General features: G+C 43.5%; 1 protein-coding gene across 5 annotated transcripts in view; it reads right to left on the reverse strand.

Moving 5' to 3' along the window:
• LOC116982681 (RNA-binding Raly-like protein) overlaps positions 1–17950 on the reverse strand; it is a 730325-nt gene that overhangs the window by 286341 nt on the left and 426034 nt on the right. For all 5 annotated transcript variants that reach the window (XM_033036033.1, XM_033036031.1, XM_033036034.1 and 2 more), the window contains one exon: positions 8326–8445. In XM_033036033.1, the coding sequence (XP_032891924.1) occupies positions 8326–8445 (120 nt within the window). The remainder of the gene's footprint in view (positions 1–8325; positions 8446–17950) is intronic.

A 17950-nucleotide genomic window follows, 5' to 3' on the forward strand; every position in this document is an offset into this window, starting at 1 on the left:
TGAGCAAACATTTAATGTTGCTCACTTACTCATCCCGCGATGGCTGATTCCCACAGAGGAGCAGCCTGGGTCTCTGTCTGTATAACAGCCGCTGTGCCCTATCCCACATGTCCATGTTGAATATCAGCATGTCAGCAAGTCATGGCTATTCTGAACATTTCTCTGAAACATGCCTGCACCCGAAGACTAAAGTGGCTCAGAATAACAGTGCCATCCCTCAGGACCAGCCAGTCTGTCTGATGTCCTCAACTCTTTTCCTCGATACCTCTCAAAGTTTGCATTCGAGCTCCTGAGTGTATTCTGAACCATTACATAATATTCCTGGAAATGGCACAGGATCTCACAATTGATGATATCAAATAGCAATGGTGATCAGACCTTCAAAGCAAGGTTCATCTTCACTTTATCTTCCCTTACAATCTAACCACAACTGTATTTCATTGGCGGGACAACCACGTATCATGAAAGGTGGGGGGTAGGGGGGGAGAGGGGTGGGGGGGGGGGGAGTTATTTTATGATTTTAGGATTACTTTATGAGTTAAGATTCACTTATTAGAGGCTGCTGTTATACTGATTAGACAGTACAATATTTCTAGTAAAGTAATGTTAAATGTGGACAGACTGATCAATTGAGTCCAAGGGAGATAATCCACTTGAGTGAACTCACTCCCTCTCCCCCCCCCCCCCCCCCCCCCCCCCCCCACACACTATATCAAATTGAAACGATGGAGGCACTGTGCATTTGTCAACTTCTCCATGTTTCTATTGCGAACTCCCGGTAGTTTTGCAATTACTATTGGGAAAGCAACTTGGAAGCTGATATTTGAAATCACAGATATGGTGAAATTTATATCAAATGCCTGCTTGAGAACTGCTCTTAACCTGGTATGTATAATGCCAAAAATGCATAAAGAAATGCATGATTGCAGTCTATTCTTGCTCCAAAGCACTTACCTTGACTCCATTTTGTCCCCTTACACTCATCTCTGGAACATCTAAAAGGACACCCATGTCATACTCTTATTTACTTCTGTCTTCAACACCATGTCCAACCATAACCATAATCTCCAGTCCCCTGAACCTGCAGTAGGAGTCAGAATTTCCCCTCGGCCACTGGATCCTCAACTTTATGACTACAATGAATAAGGACAGGCAACAATATATCCACTCCAGCGCTATAATTCTCAACACCTGCAACAACTGTCGGGTTGCATCATAACTTGGTTTGGATCAACTCTGCCCAAGATCTCAAGAAGTTGCAGAGTTGTAGCCCAGTCCAACACGGAGCAGGCTCCTCACCCTGGACTCCATCTGCAATTCACACTGCTTCAAGAAAGCAACCAATATTATCAAGGAGTGTTCAAAAGGGAACTGCAGATGCTGGAATATCGAAGGTACACAAAATTGCTGGAGGAACTCAGCGGGTGCAGCAGCATCTATGGAGCGAAGGAAATAGGCGACGTTTCGGGCCGAAACCCTTCTTCAGGATCTTTTCCACCCAGTCATTCCCTTTCCCCCCTGCTCCTGTCGGCTGAAGGTACAAAAGTTTTGAAACCCTAAGAGATGCATTATCTCCCCTTTTTTTACAGGGAATGGTTGATACATAGAACCCACTCCCAGAGGAGGTAGTGGAATCAGATACAATTACCATGTTTTAGAGGTATATAGGCAGACACTTAAACAGGCAAGATACAGTCCTGGTGCGTGCAAATTAGATCAGTGTAAATGGACAAAAAGGTCAGCATGGATGTAATTGAAGGGCTTGATTCTGTGCTATATGACTATGGCTTATTGCCCTCCCCTTTCCTGTTCATTCAGAATTCTCAAACACTCTGAAGATGAAGCAGTAATTAACATGAGCTTCTTTTGATTCACATTAATTTATTTGATGCTCATAATCTAGTCTTTTCTGTACTTGTGAGACTAAGTGCAGCTTGGAGACCGCATTCTGGAGTAACTATTCTCCACAAGGAAAACCTGGTCATTGGCTACAAGACTGTTCTGTCTTCTTAACTCTTAGCATCCCACTTTGAGGTTCGACATAAAGCTGGTGGAACATCTTTTCTGCAAGAAACAGAAGCAAGAATAGGGCACCCAGTCCCTTGTGACTGCTCGCTCATTCACTCACATCGGGACTGAACTTTTACTTCAGTGTTACTTTGCTGTACTGAATGTATTGACTGCCTTGTTTGAGTTGCTGCTCTGCGGCCTCTTGGGCCCTATGTTGTGATCAGCTCTTACATCATCCTTTTTGTTGTTTGATTTCTCTGCCATCCATCCTATCACATACATTTGTCCTTCCTCCTGTTCTTCCATTCCCCAGCAAGCTCTGTGTTTTAAAACTTCCTCAATTCTATCTTTTTTCCAGTTCTGGCGATAGGTCATCGACGTTTGCTTGATGCTGCCTAACGCGCTGTTACTCCAGTACTGTGTTTTGCACTCGATTCCAGCATCTGCAGTTCCTTGTGTCTCTCTATTCCTTCATTTAATCTTTTTTTCAGTACTTTAATCTTTAATCTTTGTTTGTCACACATATATGCCGTCTGACCCACTGAGTGTTTTCAGTATTTTCTCGCCTTAGAGACATAATTAAGTTACAGGTACTATATTGTCAGGGGAATTTAGAAGAATATCATTAAATTCCAACTAAGTTCAACAGTGATGCCTAACAAATAAATCAGATAATTGGTTTCCTATAATTTGCCACTAAGGAAAATGCCAAGCCCTTATACATATGAAATGTGCAGGAGTCGGCCTGTTTCTGGAAGGATAATGCTTTTGTGAAACTGGAGGAATTATCCATTATGATCGTCTGTTGGCCACACCTGGATCAATGGTTATGGTTCCTCATGGGTTGAGCGGTGGCAAAGTCCAACTGCTATGAGCTGAAGCTCTCTGATGGGGATGGAAAGAGGGGATACAATCTTCTTCTGCAGCAGTCCCTTGGGATCTTTTGTCCATTCTGAGGTGGCCAGGTGAGGGCAATGTGAGAATCCTGCAGAACCCGTCCCCAGATGGGGCAGGTTGACGTGGACTACTGTTGGCCCTCTCGTGTGTTCCCAGTGCTTAAATACATACACACACGCATACACACACAAAAGAAAGTGTGCACACACATATACACACAAAAGAAAGTGTGTGCACACATATACAACATGCACATGGAAGCGTGCAAGTGCACAAACATACAAACACACAAGCACACATGGCCATTGGACATCCAGAACTAAGCTATATATTTGCTTTGTTAAAGCTGTTTAACACCTCCTTCAGTTTACCCTGTGAGACTGGGCAAAGAGCTGTTGGTGCCTGCAGGGAAAGCTCACTCTGAACGTGACATTTGACTAAGAAAAATCTCCACTGGAGTCATCAATTTTTTTAAAAATAGAAGCCGACACAACAGGATAGCAATTCCGTTAAACCCTATTAAACAGCATCTTAATTCCCAGCTTGGTATAAAGACAGCTGCATGGTTGTTATAGCAATGCTATCTAGGCTTCTAATCTACAGGGCCACAACGCATGTTATGAATTATGTTGCCGACAGATCCTGGCTTTTAGTAATACTGAATTAAAATATCTCCATACCTTTTAAACTTGCCACAGTAAAAATCTTAGCCTGAAGGAGGCAATGACACAGTTGCAAAATGGTGACGATGAGCATGGTGAGCTATACTGCTGAGTTGAATTACAGACACATTGTAAGGCATATTTGGATGTAATGTCAGCATGGGCAGTTTTTCAACCGAGAAGTTTCATCCTCTTTTGTAAAGTACTCTTCATTTCTGTACTTTTTAGAGCCATAGTAAACGCAGCATGAATGCAGAAAGGGCTTCTGGGATACTGGAGACCATTGATTCTGCAGAACTGCTGAAAAATTCTATCCAATTCACCATTGTAAAGTTCTCCAGATGGATTCCAATACAGAGCAAAGTAGAAGTCCAGAGCATCTGTGCAAGCTTCACTGCTCTGTCCTGGCCCACTGCTCCATATTCTGTCCATCTGCATTTCACAGAGAGCTCCACATTTCATATATTATTACAGCATTTGATCTACACTATGTTCAGCCCCATTCCTGATCTATTCACAGGCAGGTGGCAGGAGAGGAAGGGCCAGTGACAGCGGTGACAAAGCAGGGTGAGGAGGAGAACAGGTTGAGGGCAGAGAGAGAGAGAGAGAGAAGGGAGGGGAGGAGTGGAGGTGACGAGAGGAAAGAGGAGAGGAGTGGATAAGCAGAGAGAGGAAGGAGATGCGAAGAAGAGGGAGACACAGTGCGGGGAGAGAAAGCAGAAAGAGGAGAGGGAAGTCGAGAGTGGAGGTAGTTTAATGAGGTATTAAGAAGAAATCTTGCGGTTAAAGGTCGGGGAGGTAGCGGCCACAATATGAGAGATTTACAACTCCAAACTAAATTCTGGGTACCAGAAGATTGACTCCCTGTTTCAAAAAGGAAGATTAAAGGCAGGGAACTGTGAGCCAGTGAGTTATCATTCAGTTAGCAAGATGCTGGTGTCAATAAGCAAAGAGAAGGAAACTAATGATTCAGGAACGTTGAATATAATCAAAGCTGATTAACATGGTTATATGAATTATATTTGTAAGTCATGCTTGACAAATTTTCTCAAATTCTTTGAGAATATAACAGGATTTGTTGATAGAAGGGGAAGCTATAGATGTACTGTGGTTACATAAAAATGCTTTTGATATGGTGCCACATAAGAACTGGTGCATACGTAAGAGCCCAAGGTATTGGAGGAAAATGAGGTCGCCAGCTACCTCCTCCCATCCCGCCCATGTAGGGACACCGCCCCCTTCTCTTATTTTATCTGTCTCCTCCCTGTAAAGGTTCTCGTTGAGGCTTTCGACTTTCAGACTTCTGAAATCTCCTCCTACTTCAGGAAGTGTTGATGGAGCCCTCATCTGCATCTCTTCCATCTCCTGAATGCCTGCTCTCAACCACCCTCCATCCTGGCAGGATAGAGATTGCTTTTCCTGATCCACATCTTTCACCCGTATCCAGTACTTCATTCGTTGTCATGTTGGCCAGCTGCAGTGAACTCACCACCAGCCTCATCTTCCCCTCTCTGCAGGGAATATTCTCATTGTGATGCTGCATTTCACGCAACCCCTCCCGTCCAGTCCTCCATGCCCCCCTGGCACTTCCCTCTGCAACTGTAGGAGGTGCAACACTTGTTCCTACACCTCCTCCCTCGACACCATGTAGGTACCTAAACAGCCCTTTCAGGTGAGGCAGACATTCACATGGACCTCCTCTAAACCCATCTATTGTAATACAATGAAACTTCCTCTACAAGATCAAGACCGAGGCTAGACTAGGCTGTCACTTCTTCTTCCCGTCCCACTCCCACGCCAACTTGTCCATCCGTAGCCTTCTCCCCTGCCATGCTGAGGCCAAACACAAACTATAAGAGCAGCATCTCATAATTTCCTTGTGTCACCTACAGCCCAATGATAAAACCATTATTTTTCTCCAATTAAAGGTACCCCAAACCCCTTGTATTCCTTACTCACTCTCACCAACCCACCCAGAACCTCTCTGCCTTTCTTCACGTTTTCCATCCCTTCCACCCTTGACTCATCATCCTCTTCCACCTGGTTCCATCTGTCCATCACCCACATACCTACCTACCACATACCATCAGTCTGAAGAAGGGTTTTGGCCCGAAACATTGCCTATTTCCTTCGCTCCATCGATGCTGCTGCACCCGCTGAGTATCTCCAGCACTTTTGTCTACCTACCTATATATATTCCCTTTGTTCACCTTCCCTATCCCCTCCCTACTCCCTTTATTCACATTTCACATCCCTACCCCCACCTGTTTCCATATATCCATCATCCTTCCCTTATCTGTTTTCACCTATCATCAACTATCCTCTGTATCTATCTATATACTATCCACTTTCATCCCTTACATTCTCCGTCCTAATACTGGGTCTCGAATTAAAACAACTGTTCCTTTACCTCCACAGATATTGCTCGACCAACTGAGATCCTCCAGCAGTTTGTTTTGTGGTCCAGATTTCAGCATCTGTATAGTCCCTGGTGTATCCAAGCTTTGTAGAAAGTGTTTTAGCATTTATTGAATTTGGCCCCTTACCTAATAAAATAAGTGAATTTCTGGATTTCTCTTGCCCCTGAGGGTTCAGAATCAGAATCAGAATGCTTTATTGTCATTGCATGTGTCACATACAACGAGATTACTGTGTCTCTCCATTTAAAAGAACTTCAAACATTCACATACTCATACTTTTTACACTCCCTCCCTCCCCAAACCCACCCATGGATTCACATTTACATAAATTAACACTGTCTCCCACCCCCCCTCCATCCCCATAACCCGCTCCCGAGACAGAGTTCAGTTCCAAGATTGCTGATGGGTAAAAGCTGTTCTTGAGTCTGGCAGTGCGTGACTTTAGCGACCTGTACCTTTTTCCTGAGGGCAGCAGTGTGAAAAGGTGGTGACAAGGATGTGTAATGTCTTTCACGATATTACAGGTCCTGCTGCGGCATCTGGAGTGGTAAATGTCCTCCAGAGGGGGCAGGGGGAGTCCAGTTTTTATCACCCTCTGGAGAGCTGCTCTGTCAGCTGCTGAACAGTTCCCAAACCAGGCAGTTATGCAGTAAGTCAGTCTGCTTTCTACCGAACAGCGGTAGAAAGACTCCAGCAGTTTAGCAGACAGATGGGCCTTCCTCAGTGTTCTGAGGAAGTAAAGTCTCTGTTGCGCCTTTTTTACAACCACAGCAGAGTTCACAGACCATTTAAGATCCTCACTGATGTTGATCCCCAGAAATGTAAAACTAGGCACCCTCTCCACCTCCTCGCCCCCTATCTCCAGTGGCCTGAGCTCCGCTCTATGTCGCCTGAAATCAGTGATGATCTCCTTTGTCTTTTTAGTGTTCAGAGAGAGATTGTTGTGAGCACTTCCTGCGAGGGTTGTAGCGCCACCAGGATCATTGCATATATTTGAATGATTGAGGAATTGAGGGCTATGAGGGAAATGGAACAGAAGAGTTGAGGTAAGCATTGATCAGCCACGATCACATTGAACGGTGTGGGAGGCTTGATGGGACTGGTGACCTACTCCTGCTCCTATTTTCCTGTGATCGTGTAGAGTGGAGGAAGGCAGACAAAAGGATGCAGAGAGATGAGAGGAAGGAAGATGTGTAGGAAAGAACTGCAGATCGAAGATAGACACCAAATGCTGGAGTAACTCAGCGGGACAGGCAGCATCTCTGGAGAGAAGGAATAGGTGACGTTTCGGGTCGAGACCCTTCTTCAGACTGATCAGACTGATGAAGGGTCTCATCCCCAAATGACAGTGCATGTCCCACTGAGTGACTCCAGCATTTTGTGTGTATCTTTGAGAGGAAGCAAGGATAGGAAAGGAAAGCAGACAGGTGAGGGGAAGGCAGAGCGAGGAGAGGAGAGCTGAGAGGGAAGAGCAAAAAGGCTAATGTCTGAGGCAGGGATAAAATAAGTCAATTTAACTGCCACTTTTACAAAAGTAAGGATAATAATAACCCTGAATGTCATGAATTAATTATTATATCTAAAAATGTACTGTACCATGCTGATAATTGAACGCACTGAGGCAAATGTGTTTCATTAGTTTGTATTATGGGAATCTGCTCAGAGCAGAGGCACATATTGGCCAGAACATCAGCTTACGTCAACACCTCTGCAGGGCTAACACAGAAAGATACACAAGGAAGGCACAGAAATAAAACCAGTGTCATTTTATGAAAGTCTCCACTTGCTTGAAGGATCTGAGCGACATGAGTAAGCACCCTCTGTTATTAATGAACTCTGTAACTTTCAATGTTTCCAATCTTCCTGAGTAGAAGATCATGTAGCAGGGAAGATGACTAAAGATTGAATGGACTGTGATTCCACCTCATACAGACTTTGAAGGCCACAGCCTATGCGCCTTCACACACTCAGTTACTTTCAGCGAGGATAATATTGCATGCCTCAATTATCCTCAATATCACATGGGGAGGGAGGGAGAAATATTACTTGGATTTCTCTTTCTCTCTGCCATAGAATCACCTCCCAGCTTCAGGGGAAGGTGAAGGGGAGGTGGAGGTTACGGGTCCGTCAAAATTATTAGCACATTTGGTTGAGTTGGATGCAAACCCAATCAACTGCAGGAACAACTTTGGGTGGATCTGATCTCTAAGCTGGGACATGAGATGTGGGTTGACCACCTCAGTGGGTAGGGCAATGTCTGCCTTGAGGAGGGAGACCAGGAAGAAAGCGGGTGGAGACAAAGCGAAGAAGACAACATTGGAAGAGGTTGGACTCACCCTGCTCAAGCCGCAGGTCCCGCCAGCTGATTGCAGAGTGACATTGAAGACGATAGAGTTGCCGCCAGTCCAGGGCATCTCTGCCCCCTGGCTGGAGGCGGATACGTGGGGGGAAGCAGTCTGTGGGAAGAGAAAGATGGAGAAAACAACGTCAATCACAAAACGAGCAGAATGCAAACTAACACACGTGAGCGGCACAGTAACGCAGCGGTAAGGTCGCTGCCTTGCAGCGCCAGAGACCGGGTTCAATCCTGACGTCTGTACAGTTTGTACGATCTCCCCGTGACCTGCGTGGGTTTTCTCTGGGCGCCCTGGTTTCCTCCCACACTCCAAAGGCATACAGGTTTGTAGGCTAATTACCTTGGTATAATTGTAAATAGTCTCTAATGCGTGTAGGGTAGTGTTAATGAGCGGGCAGTCGGCGCGGACTCAGTGGGCCGAAGGGCCTGTTTCCGCGCTGTATCTCTAAACTAAACTAAACTAAACAAAAAACACTAAACTGAGCGCAAGTGTTGTTGAAGAAAGATCGACGGTGCAGTCTCATTCTCCTCTGCCATTCTGGGAGGGAAATTAAAGGTTGTCTTTACATGATGGAGTACACCAGTAATTAGAATTCTCTCGCCAAAGGTCACGGGATGGCAAGAGGCCAGGAATGCTCCATCTTACACCTCTAAATGTGGGATGTCCTCTCCTAACATTACATCCACTGTCATCTCAATTCGAGATAAAGAACTGAATAGAAACACATCTCCAAAGCAGTTTCTTAAACTGTGAGGTAACATTGCTATAGATCTATGTGTTGTACCGATGCTGTCCCACAGGAATCGGTAATCTAAAGTGAATATTATTTAAACTGACATCTCATGTGCCAAGGGAGTGCTGCAGCGTCAGACAGTTACTAATCTGAAGCCCTGTCTGTGTACTCAGAATCCCTCCACACTATTTAAAGAGCAAGAAAGGGTTTTCCCTGTTAGTCATGGTGAATGTTCCCGAACCATGGTTAATGAAACAAATTACACAACAATATAAGAATTAACATGTGCCGTATATTTCCTTGAATCCTACGGCCATGCTCATCCAATGTTGGGACCTTCCACAAACTAGTTGCTACATCTCAGCAAAACAGTAACCACACTTCAAGATCATTACATTTTCCGTAAAGTACATTGGGGCATACCTAGTATGCAAAAGGTACAGGACAAATACTATCTTCTATTTTTACTGTGTAGGAAAGAACAGCAGATGCTGGTTTAAATCGAAGGTAGACACAAAATGCTGGAATAACTCAGCGGGACAGGCAGCATCTCTGGAAAGAAGGAATGGGTGACTTTTCGGGTCGTGACCCTTCGTCAGACTGATGTCAGGGGAGTGGGTGGGACAGAAATAGAATGTAGTCTACATTGTATCAGAGATAGACAACATTCTGAGTTACTCCAGCATTTTGTGTCTACCTATTTTTACTGCATCATGTTTTGTGTTCCGACATTTATTTGATCATTTCTTCTAAAGCTTAATATTTACCAAATGTCACTTCACTCCTTGGGGTGGGAGCCTTCTCCGGCATGATATTTTGCATCCCTTATTTCAAATGTAGAGTGGTGCAACTAGTAGACCTGATACCTCAATGCACCAGCAACCTGGGTTCAATCCTGACCTTCAGCCTGTGTAGAGTTTGCAAGTTCTCTGTGTGAATATGTTGAATTCCCCGGGTGCTCCGGTTTTTGCCCACATTCCAAAGTTAAAGGTTAATTGACCACCATAAACAGACCTCAAGGGGATAGGTGAGTGGGAGAATTTGGGGTGAGTTGATCGGTATGCAGAGAGAATAAGGTTGGAAAACCTAATTGGGTGCTTGATTGTTGGCATGGACATCATGGGCCAAGAGACCTGTTACCCTCAAGAATAACTCCATGGCTCCATTTTCCTATTCCTTCCCGTCTCTTCAAAATGGTGATTATTCTGTCATGAATGACTTGCCCGTCTACATTAATTCCATTTGTCTGCATTTGGACCATATCCATCTACGACATGCCTGTTCATGTCCATCTAAATGCATCTTAAATATAGCAGCAAGTCAAAGATATCAATCACTCTCTGTGTAAAAGCCTGAGATAGACCCCCTTTAAACCTTTCACATTAAAATTATGTTTTTGAGATCTCAACCATCAGAAACACATTTCTGGCTATCTATCCTATCTGTGCCTCCCATAACCATGTAATCTTATATCCTCAGCTTCCTTTGTTCTAGAGACCAGAACTGCACACAATGCTCCACGTGTGGTTTAACCATTATTTTGTAAATTTGCAACATAATGTCACAAATTCCTATATTTGATGCTAATGAAGCCAAGCATGCCATGTATCTTCTTCACCCTACCCATTTGTGTCGCCACTTTGAGGGGGCTCTGGACTTGAACCCCAAGGTTACTCTTGTTTATGAACATTTCGTGGTGCCGCACCATTTAGTAGTTATCTCCTACCCCTACTTGACTTCTCAAAATGCATCACCTCATGTTTACCGTGATTAATTCCACCTCCCATTGCTCTGTTTAATTCTCCAACTGATCTGCATCAGGTTGTCAGATTCAGATTCAGATTCAGATTCAACTTTAATTGTCATTGTCCGTGTACAGTACAGAGACAACGAAATGCATCATGTAACTTTAGGCAATCTTCATCAATCTCAACAACGCCACAAATTCTCTGGAATCAAATTTGCAACTAAACAGGAGATTATTTTGTATACTGGTGGTCCGATATTTCATGACATTTCATATTGTATATCATTTCATATTGTAATTTCATATTATATGAATTTCATTGTTCTGTTCCGAGTGCATATGATAATTAAACACGCTTGATTATTGACTCCTACAAAAAATAAATTAAGTATCATGAATCTCTGGACATATCGACAACCTGGCAGAATAATCTGAACAAATGACTCTCATTCATACTGTACCCTCAATCAATAAACTACATTCACAGTATAATGATTGTCATTAGGAAGGCAAACTCAGAAGCTAACATGCAGCTAGAAAACTGCAATGATCAAAGCCCTGTGCTCTGATGTTGTTGGATAAGAACAAAATATTTTTCAGATCATTGAGAGAATGTCTCAATAATACACCATGGAGCTATTTTAAAAACATAAGTGACACAATACTTTAATGATGAAGATTCGAGCAGTTTGTGCTAAATTTCCAGTGGTGTAGTGGCTCAGTAGACAATGTTGCCACCTCACAGCTCTAACAACCCAGGTTCGATTCTGACCTCTGATGCCCTCTGTGTTGAGTTTTCACTTTGTTTCTGTGACGTGGGCTTCCTCTGGGTGCTCCAATTTCCCAAAGAAGGGCAGCTTGATGGGTTAATTGGCCATGGTGAATTGTGGATGGGTGACTGGAGAATCAGTGGAGATTGATGCAAATGTAGGAGAGAATAGATTACAAGGAAATCAATGGGGAAATGGGATTGAAGGGAACTCAGAGAGCTAGTACAGACTCAATGGGCTGAATGGTGTATTTCTATATTGTAAGGAAACATTAAAAAGATAACAACTGTAAATTAGATTATAACTAGGGGGGTTTTGAGTGTTTGATTTAAGAATATCATGGAAGGTTGAGAAATAGATTGATTAAGATGATAACGCAGGTTGAGAAGTAAGTGTTTGTTATGAGGAGAAATTAGACTCCTTTCTTTTGGAGCAAAAACCATTAATTGACCATGGCAGAAATCTACCGATATATGAGCAAATCTGACGTGATGAATCTGAGGTAAAACTGGAACAGCTTGACAGTCAGACATTAGCTTAAAGTTCAAGACCATTAACAAAATCAATGGGAGCGGTTTGGAATTATTTTCATACCAAGGTTTGAAGTCATAAAATTGAAGCAGCTAAATCCACAAAGAGCTTTCAAAAGGAAAGTGGATAAACATTTGCACTATCAAAAAAAGAGAGAAAATAGACTGAGGCAATGAAACACAGTTGAGAACCTTTATTAAGTCTGAAAAACGGCAATTAAAATCACATTCAGAACATCACTGGATTGTACAGTATGTGTTCATTTAATCAAACAATCCAAATCTTTGTGATTACACTAATCTCCATTAAATACATACCTAAACTACCTAGCCTCTCTTGGCAGGACATCCCAGGATGTCTGGTGAATCTCTGGACTGTCTCCGATGCTACTATATCATATTTTATGTAAGGGGACCAATATATTGTGTGTAGTATTCCAGGTGTGGCTTCACCAGTAACACCGTACAACTGGAACAAAAGCTCCCTGTTGTTGAACTCCAACCCCACATGCAATAAGGGCCTATACGTTGTGGCCTTCTTAAGAACTTGTTAGACCCATCTACTATGATTCACGCACGAGAACATCTAGATCCCTTCAAACTTCACTCACTTGCTTCTCTCATTTAGGAATAATCCACCCTTTATTCCTCTAACTGAAGTGCATGACCATACTTCCCATTAGACCCCATTTGCCAGGTGTTAGCCCATCCTGGCTATCTCTCCATCCGATCCATCAAGTTAAACAGCCCATGAATCATTCTTCAACTGAGCCCGACAGAAATGGATTAAAATGCCGTTTAGAACACCGATAAGCAGTGGCCAGATTTGCTCAGTTGCAAGCTGGAACCTTGGTGAAGGATCGACAATTAACCACTGGGGCTGTGTATGATGTGGGAGTGCAGGTGAAATCAGCCAGATCCAGCTCCTCATCTGATACGTGACTACCAAGAACGTGGCTAGTTCTCCTGGTTTGTCTTCAAATCTCAAGGACGGACATCAGGTCGATTGAAGATGGTGAAAAAAACTCTGATTGCACATTAGTTAGGGAAATTTCAATATTGGGAAATACTGTCTAGATAGCAATAATTTGTTTGGGTAAGAAATAGGCTATTTGTTTTCTAATTGGCTTGTAAGATGATGGTAGGTGAGAGAAACCGTGGTCACAATGCAGAGGTGACCTAGTTAGAACTCAAAAAGAAAGTCGGGACAAAACAATGCAGACTGATCCAGCCTGAGAGGATCAGGTCAGCTGATATTTGGCTGTCTAGTTACAACTCATTTCCAAATGTCAGCTGGAAAAATGAGGACGCTTGGGCAAAGTCTGGATGTATGGGGGGGGAATGTGATTGAGTATTAGTCGGCACAGATTCCCTGCCTCAGGAGGAAAGCGGAAAGGAATAAAAAACAAAATGATAAATCTGACTGCTCCATAACGTCTGCACCCCTAAGGACTTCTTGCGCACACGAGCAGGCACACACACAAGCACATTTGCACACATATACATGTACATGCATAATGTGCATACATGTGTACACAGTACCCTCTCACTGTTGAGGGATAATTAAGAGAATGTATTTGAGAATAAAAACAAATGATAAATCAAAATGGGAAATGAAAGGGCTTGGAGCAGCTGTGAAGCATCCTCCCTGTTTCCAGTGTTTATTGAGTGCTGCCGTAATAGAGCAGAGTTTAATTTAAAATAATGCTGTCAGGCCCACACAGAGCTGAGAGCTGCAACTACTCCGAACACACTAAGTCTATTCACAGAAGGACATTTATTGACTTCCTCACAGACTGGCTCATTTTCCCTTTGGGGCTCATCCAAAACCAATCTCACTTTCTGTTCCTTTGTCACAGTTCAGCTGCACAAGTTGGTCTTTTGTGTCTTTTGCCACGGCAGTCAAGGACTGGTTCCCGAATAGTCAAACTTTAACGAGAGAAAAAGCTGGATCAAAAATAAAAAAGAGAACGCTGATGTACAATCTCCCCCCCACCCCCCCCCCCCCTTACAGAGGTTCAGTGTAGTGTGGTGTAAGTGGGGGTAAAAGTCTGTTTAGGCTAACACTCTGCCTCATATTTGAAATTCTCTACGAAATCCGTGCATAATAAAAATGTTCAACTCTGAACACATCCTCCTCCGATTCTCCCCTCTCTCTTACAAGACTACCATTAACTGGCCACCTTGAGAAGGGGGAGTGGGCAACTTATAATGGGGTGACTTGTTGGGGGCATTTAACAAGTCAGGGTGAGCAAGATTGAATTCCCCCACAATGACATGGGCATTGCATAAATAAATAAATAAATAAATAAATAGGTGTTTGCAATCTATTGCACTTTAGATCATCATCATGAAGACAAATTGATGTTGTTATTATTAAATGAATGCAAAATCTACAGCATTCATTGGAGAATTTGATTTTTGGTAGTCTGAGCCTCAAGATTCCACGCTGGATGATTTAACATTTGCACTACAGACTGTACCCTTTCCTCAGTACTCTATAGGCTCTTACCCACTCACAACACCCACTAACTTTGTTAATCATTTGTAACCATGGGATGCCAACATTCTGCAAATGAAGAGCTGATAGTAACCACAGTTTACTGCTGGGTAACAATAGGGTCATACAACACAGAGCCAGGCCCTTCGAACATGCATGTCCATGCTGACCATCAATAATGCATCTATACTAATCTAAACAAATCCCATTACCAGCACTTGACCCACAGCTTTGGCAATTCAACTGTTGGTCCAGATACTTCCTAAATATTGTCATTAATCGATAATGTTTTATTATTAATGTTTCATGTTTTATGTGCCATTCCTAACTGTCGCTGTATGTCATGTTGTCACTTGCGGGCGGAGCACCAAGGCAAATTCCTTGTATGTGAATACTTGGCCAATAAACTTATTAATTAATTAATTAATTAATTAATTCGTTCATTGTCAGGCTACCTCTCTCCACTGCATTCTCAGGTGTCACAAACGAGATTCGAACCATCCTCAACGTGAAACAATTCTTCCTCTCCTTGCCGTTTCTCTGAAGTTATGCCCTCCGTTTTTGACAGTTCTGTTAATGAGAACAGTTTCTCACGATCTTCCCTTTTCTACTCTCCACACAATTTGTACACCTCTACCGGTTTCTTCCCCACCAAGAAAAACAAACGCAGTCTATCCTATTCAAGATGTATTCAAGAGAGAGTTAGATATAGCTCTTAGGGCTAACGGAATCAAGGGATATGGGGAGAAAGCAGGAATAGGGTACTGATTTTGGATGATCAGCCATGATCATATTGTTTGATGTGCGGTACTCGAATGGCTCGAAGGGCTGAAAGGCCTACTCCTGCACCTATTTTCTATGCTTCTAACCTGTCTCTCCTAATAACTGAAATGCTCCATCGCAGACAACTTCCTAGTGAATCCCATCTACATCCTTCCTGGTCCAACAATGTCCTTCCTATGGTGTTGCAGCCTGAATAGCACACAGTACTCCAGCTGTGGCCTAAGTAATGTTTCATAAAGTTGTGCAATAAAATCCCTGCTCTTATATTGTAATAAAAGCAAGTTTCCCATATACTTACTTCACCATCTCATCTACCTGTACTGACATCTTTAGGGACCTTTGGACTTATACACCATTCCCTTTGTTCCTCAGTATGCTATAGGCTCTTACCATTGATTGTGTAGCCTGTGATCCCACCTCTACCCCTCACCTAGCACTATCCTATCATCCGTGTCTCTTGGAGCCATTTGCACCATGCCCTTGACAGCTAAACAGACCTAATGTATCAGGCAAACAGACTCAGACATCTGCATGCTGTTTTGTAGTATTTTGTAAACACCGACATACTAATATATAAAATATTAATAGTGCATTTGTATTGAGGCAGAAAAGTCTTTTAGATTCATGGTAATTTTTAAGAGATTTGACAGCCTGCATTATAAATTGCAACACAAAGACTGAACAGGTGGTGAGCGGTTGGAGTGCACAGTGAATGTGGAGAAGGCATCTTGCAACTCGGTTTCAGCCCCGTAAATCAGAAATAAAAAGCGAAGATGCTGGAAGCACCCAGTAGGTCAGGTGGGATCTGTCCACGTTTCAGGTCAGAGACCCTTTGTCTGAACTGGGAAAGAGAAAAAACGGTTGCAGAGGAGATGGGGTTGGAATGGATAGAACACAGAATATCAATGATAGGGTGAGATTAAATGGATCAAGTAATGACATTTTCGAGCCTGCATGAATCCAGGATGCTGCACCAATGATGTACCAGGAATATAGTGATATGTATGTGAACCAGACTGTAAATTCCTAACAAGGAGTGGAGTTTCTTTGCAACAGCAAGGTTAGTTGTGGATTGATGGTCAACAGGGCATGGGAGGTTAATTTGCTCAAATTGAGGAGGGGTGGTGAGCGGGAGGATTATGGAATTGGTGGAGGGGGTCAAAGACACTCTGCAGGTTCCGTGGAAAGCAGGGTGATGAATCAGTGGAATTCTTTGCCACAGAAGGCTGTGGGGGGCAGGTCAATGGATATTTTTAAGGCAGAGATAGATAGATTTTTGATTAGTACAGGTGTCAGGGGTTACGGGGAGAAGGCAGGAGAATGTGGTTAGGAGGGAGAGAGAGATCGGCCATGATTGGATGGTGGAATAGACTTGATGGGCTGAATGGCCTAATTCTACTCCTATCCCTTATGAACTTATGAGGTAGCAGATGAAATAAAGAGTGACCATTTCTCCCTTCAATACATCACCTGACCTCGATAGCACTCTTTGTTATACACTGCATTGCCTTATGGCAACAATTGTAATTGTGTTCCAATGGAATCAGGAATGTGGATTGGAGTAAGGAGCTACGGACAAGGCGGATAGGCTCATGTCCTTCCCAGAAGTATCTGTACACAGTGCAGCTGCTGTAATTCTCTGGACTCGGCACACTGCCCCTGAATGTGGACATCATTCAACCTATCCAGGCTCTTGCATTGATCCTGAGAACTCTTGTTGTTCTTCCACTACCAAGAGAGGATTAAACTTTGTAATTCACAGAAGAGCTCTTGAAAGCCACATGTGTCAGTTTATCGCTAGTTAGTTTAGTTTAGTTTAGATACAACACGGAAACAAGCCCTTCAGCCCACCGAGTCCATGCCGACCAGTGACCCCCGTACAGTTACACTATCCTACACACACTAGGGACAATTTACAATTATAGCAAGCCAATTAAGTTACAAACCTGTACGTCTTTGGAGTTTGCTGTGAAGCCAGAAATCCTGGAGAAAACCCACGCAGGTCACGGGGAGAACGTACAAATTCCATACAAACAAGCACCCATAGTCAGGATTGAACCCAGATCTCTGGGGCAGTATGGCATCAACATTGCCTGAAACTTCCAGGAGCCCACCATCTGGCCAAATCCAATTAGCCAGAAGGCTGGTTACTTCCCAAAGAGGAAGGAAACGAGTTCCCCTCTCCTAGGGGGGACAACCAAGGTGACGTCCAGTGACGAGTTGCCAATTGGCATATTGGGTCGTGTCAGCTGATCATCCAATGATCTGGGAACCAGTAGGCTTAGCACAGGTGTAACCTTCACCTGCATGCAAGGTGGCATTGACACAGGTGGGGGAAAAAGGTGACATCGACGACTTAGAATCCCGAACACCCAAATCCGTTGGTCCTCCAACAACTGCAGGTGGCAGCGGTAGAGCTGCTGCCTCAAGCACCAGAGACCCAGATTCAATCCTGACTACAGGTACTGTCTCGGCGGAGTTTGTACATTCTCCCTGTGACCGCGTGAGTTTTTCATCGAATGTTCCGCTTTCCTCCCAAAT

This window comes from Amblyraja radiata, chromosome 17 (genome assembly GCF_010909765.2).
Source record: "Amblyraja radiata isolate CabotCenter1 chromosome 17, sAmbRad1.1.pri, whole genome shotgun sequence".
NCBI classification, from domain to species: Eukaryota; Metazoa; Chordata; class Chondrichthyes; order Rajiformes; family Rajidae; genus Amblyraja; species Amblyraja radiata.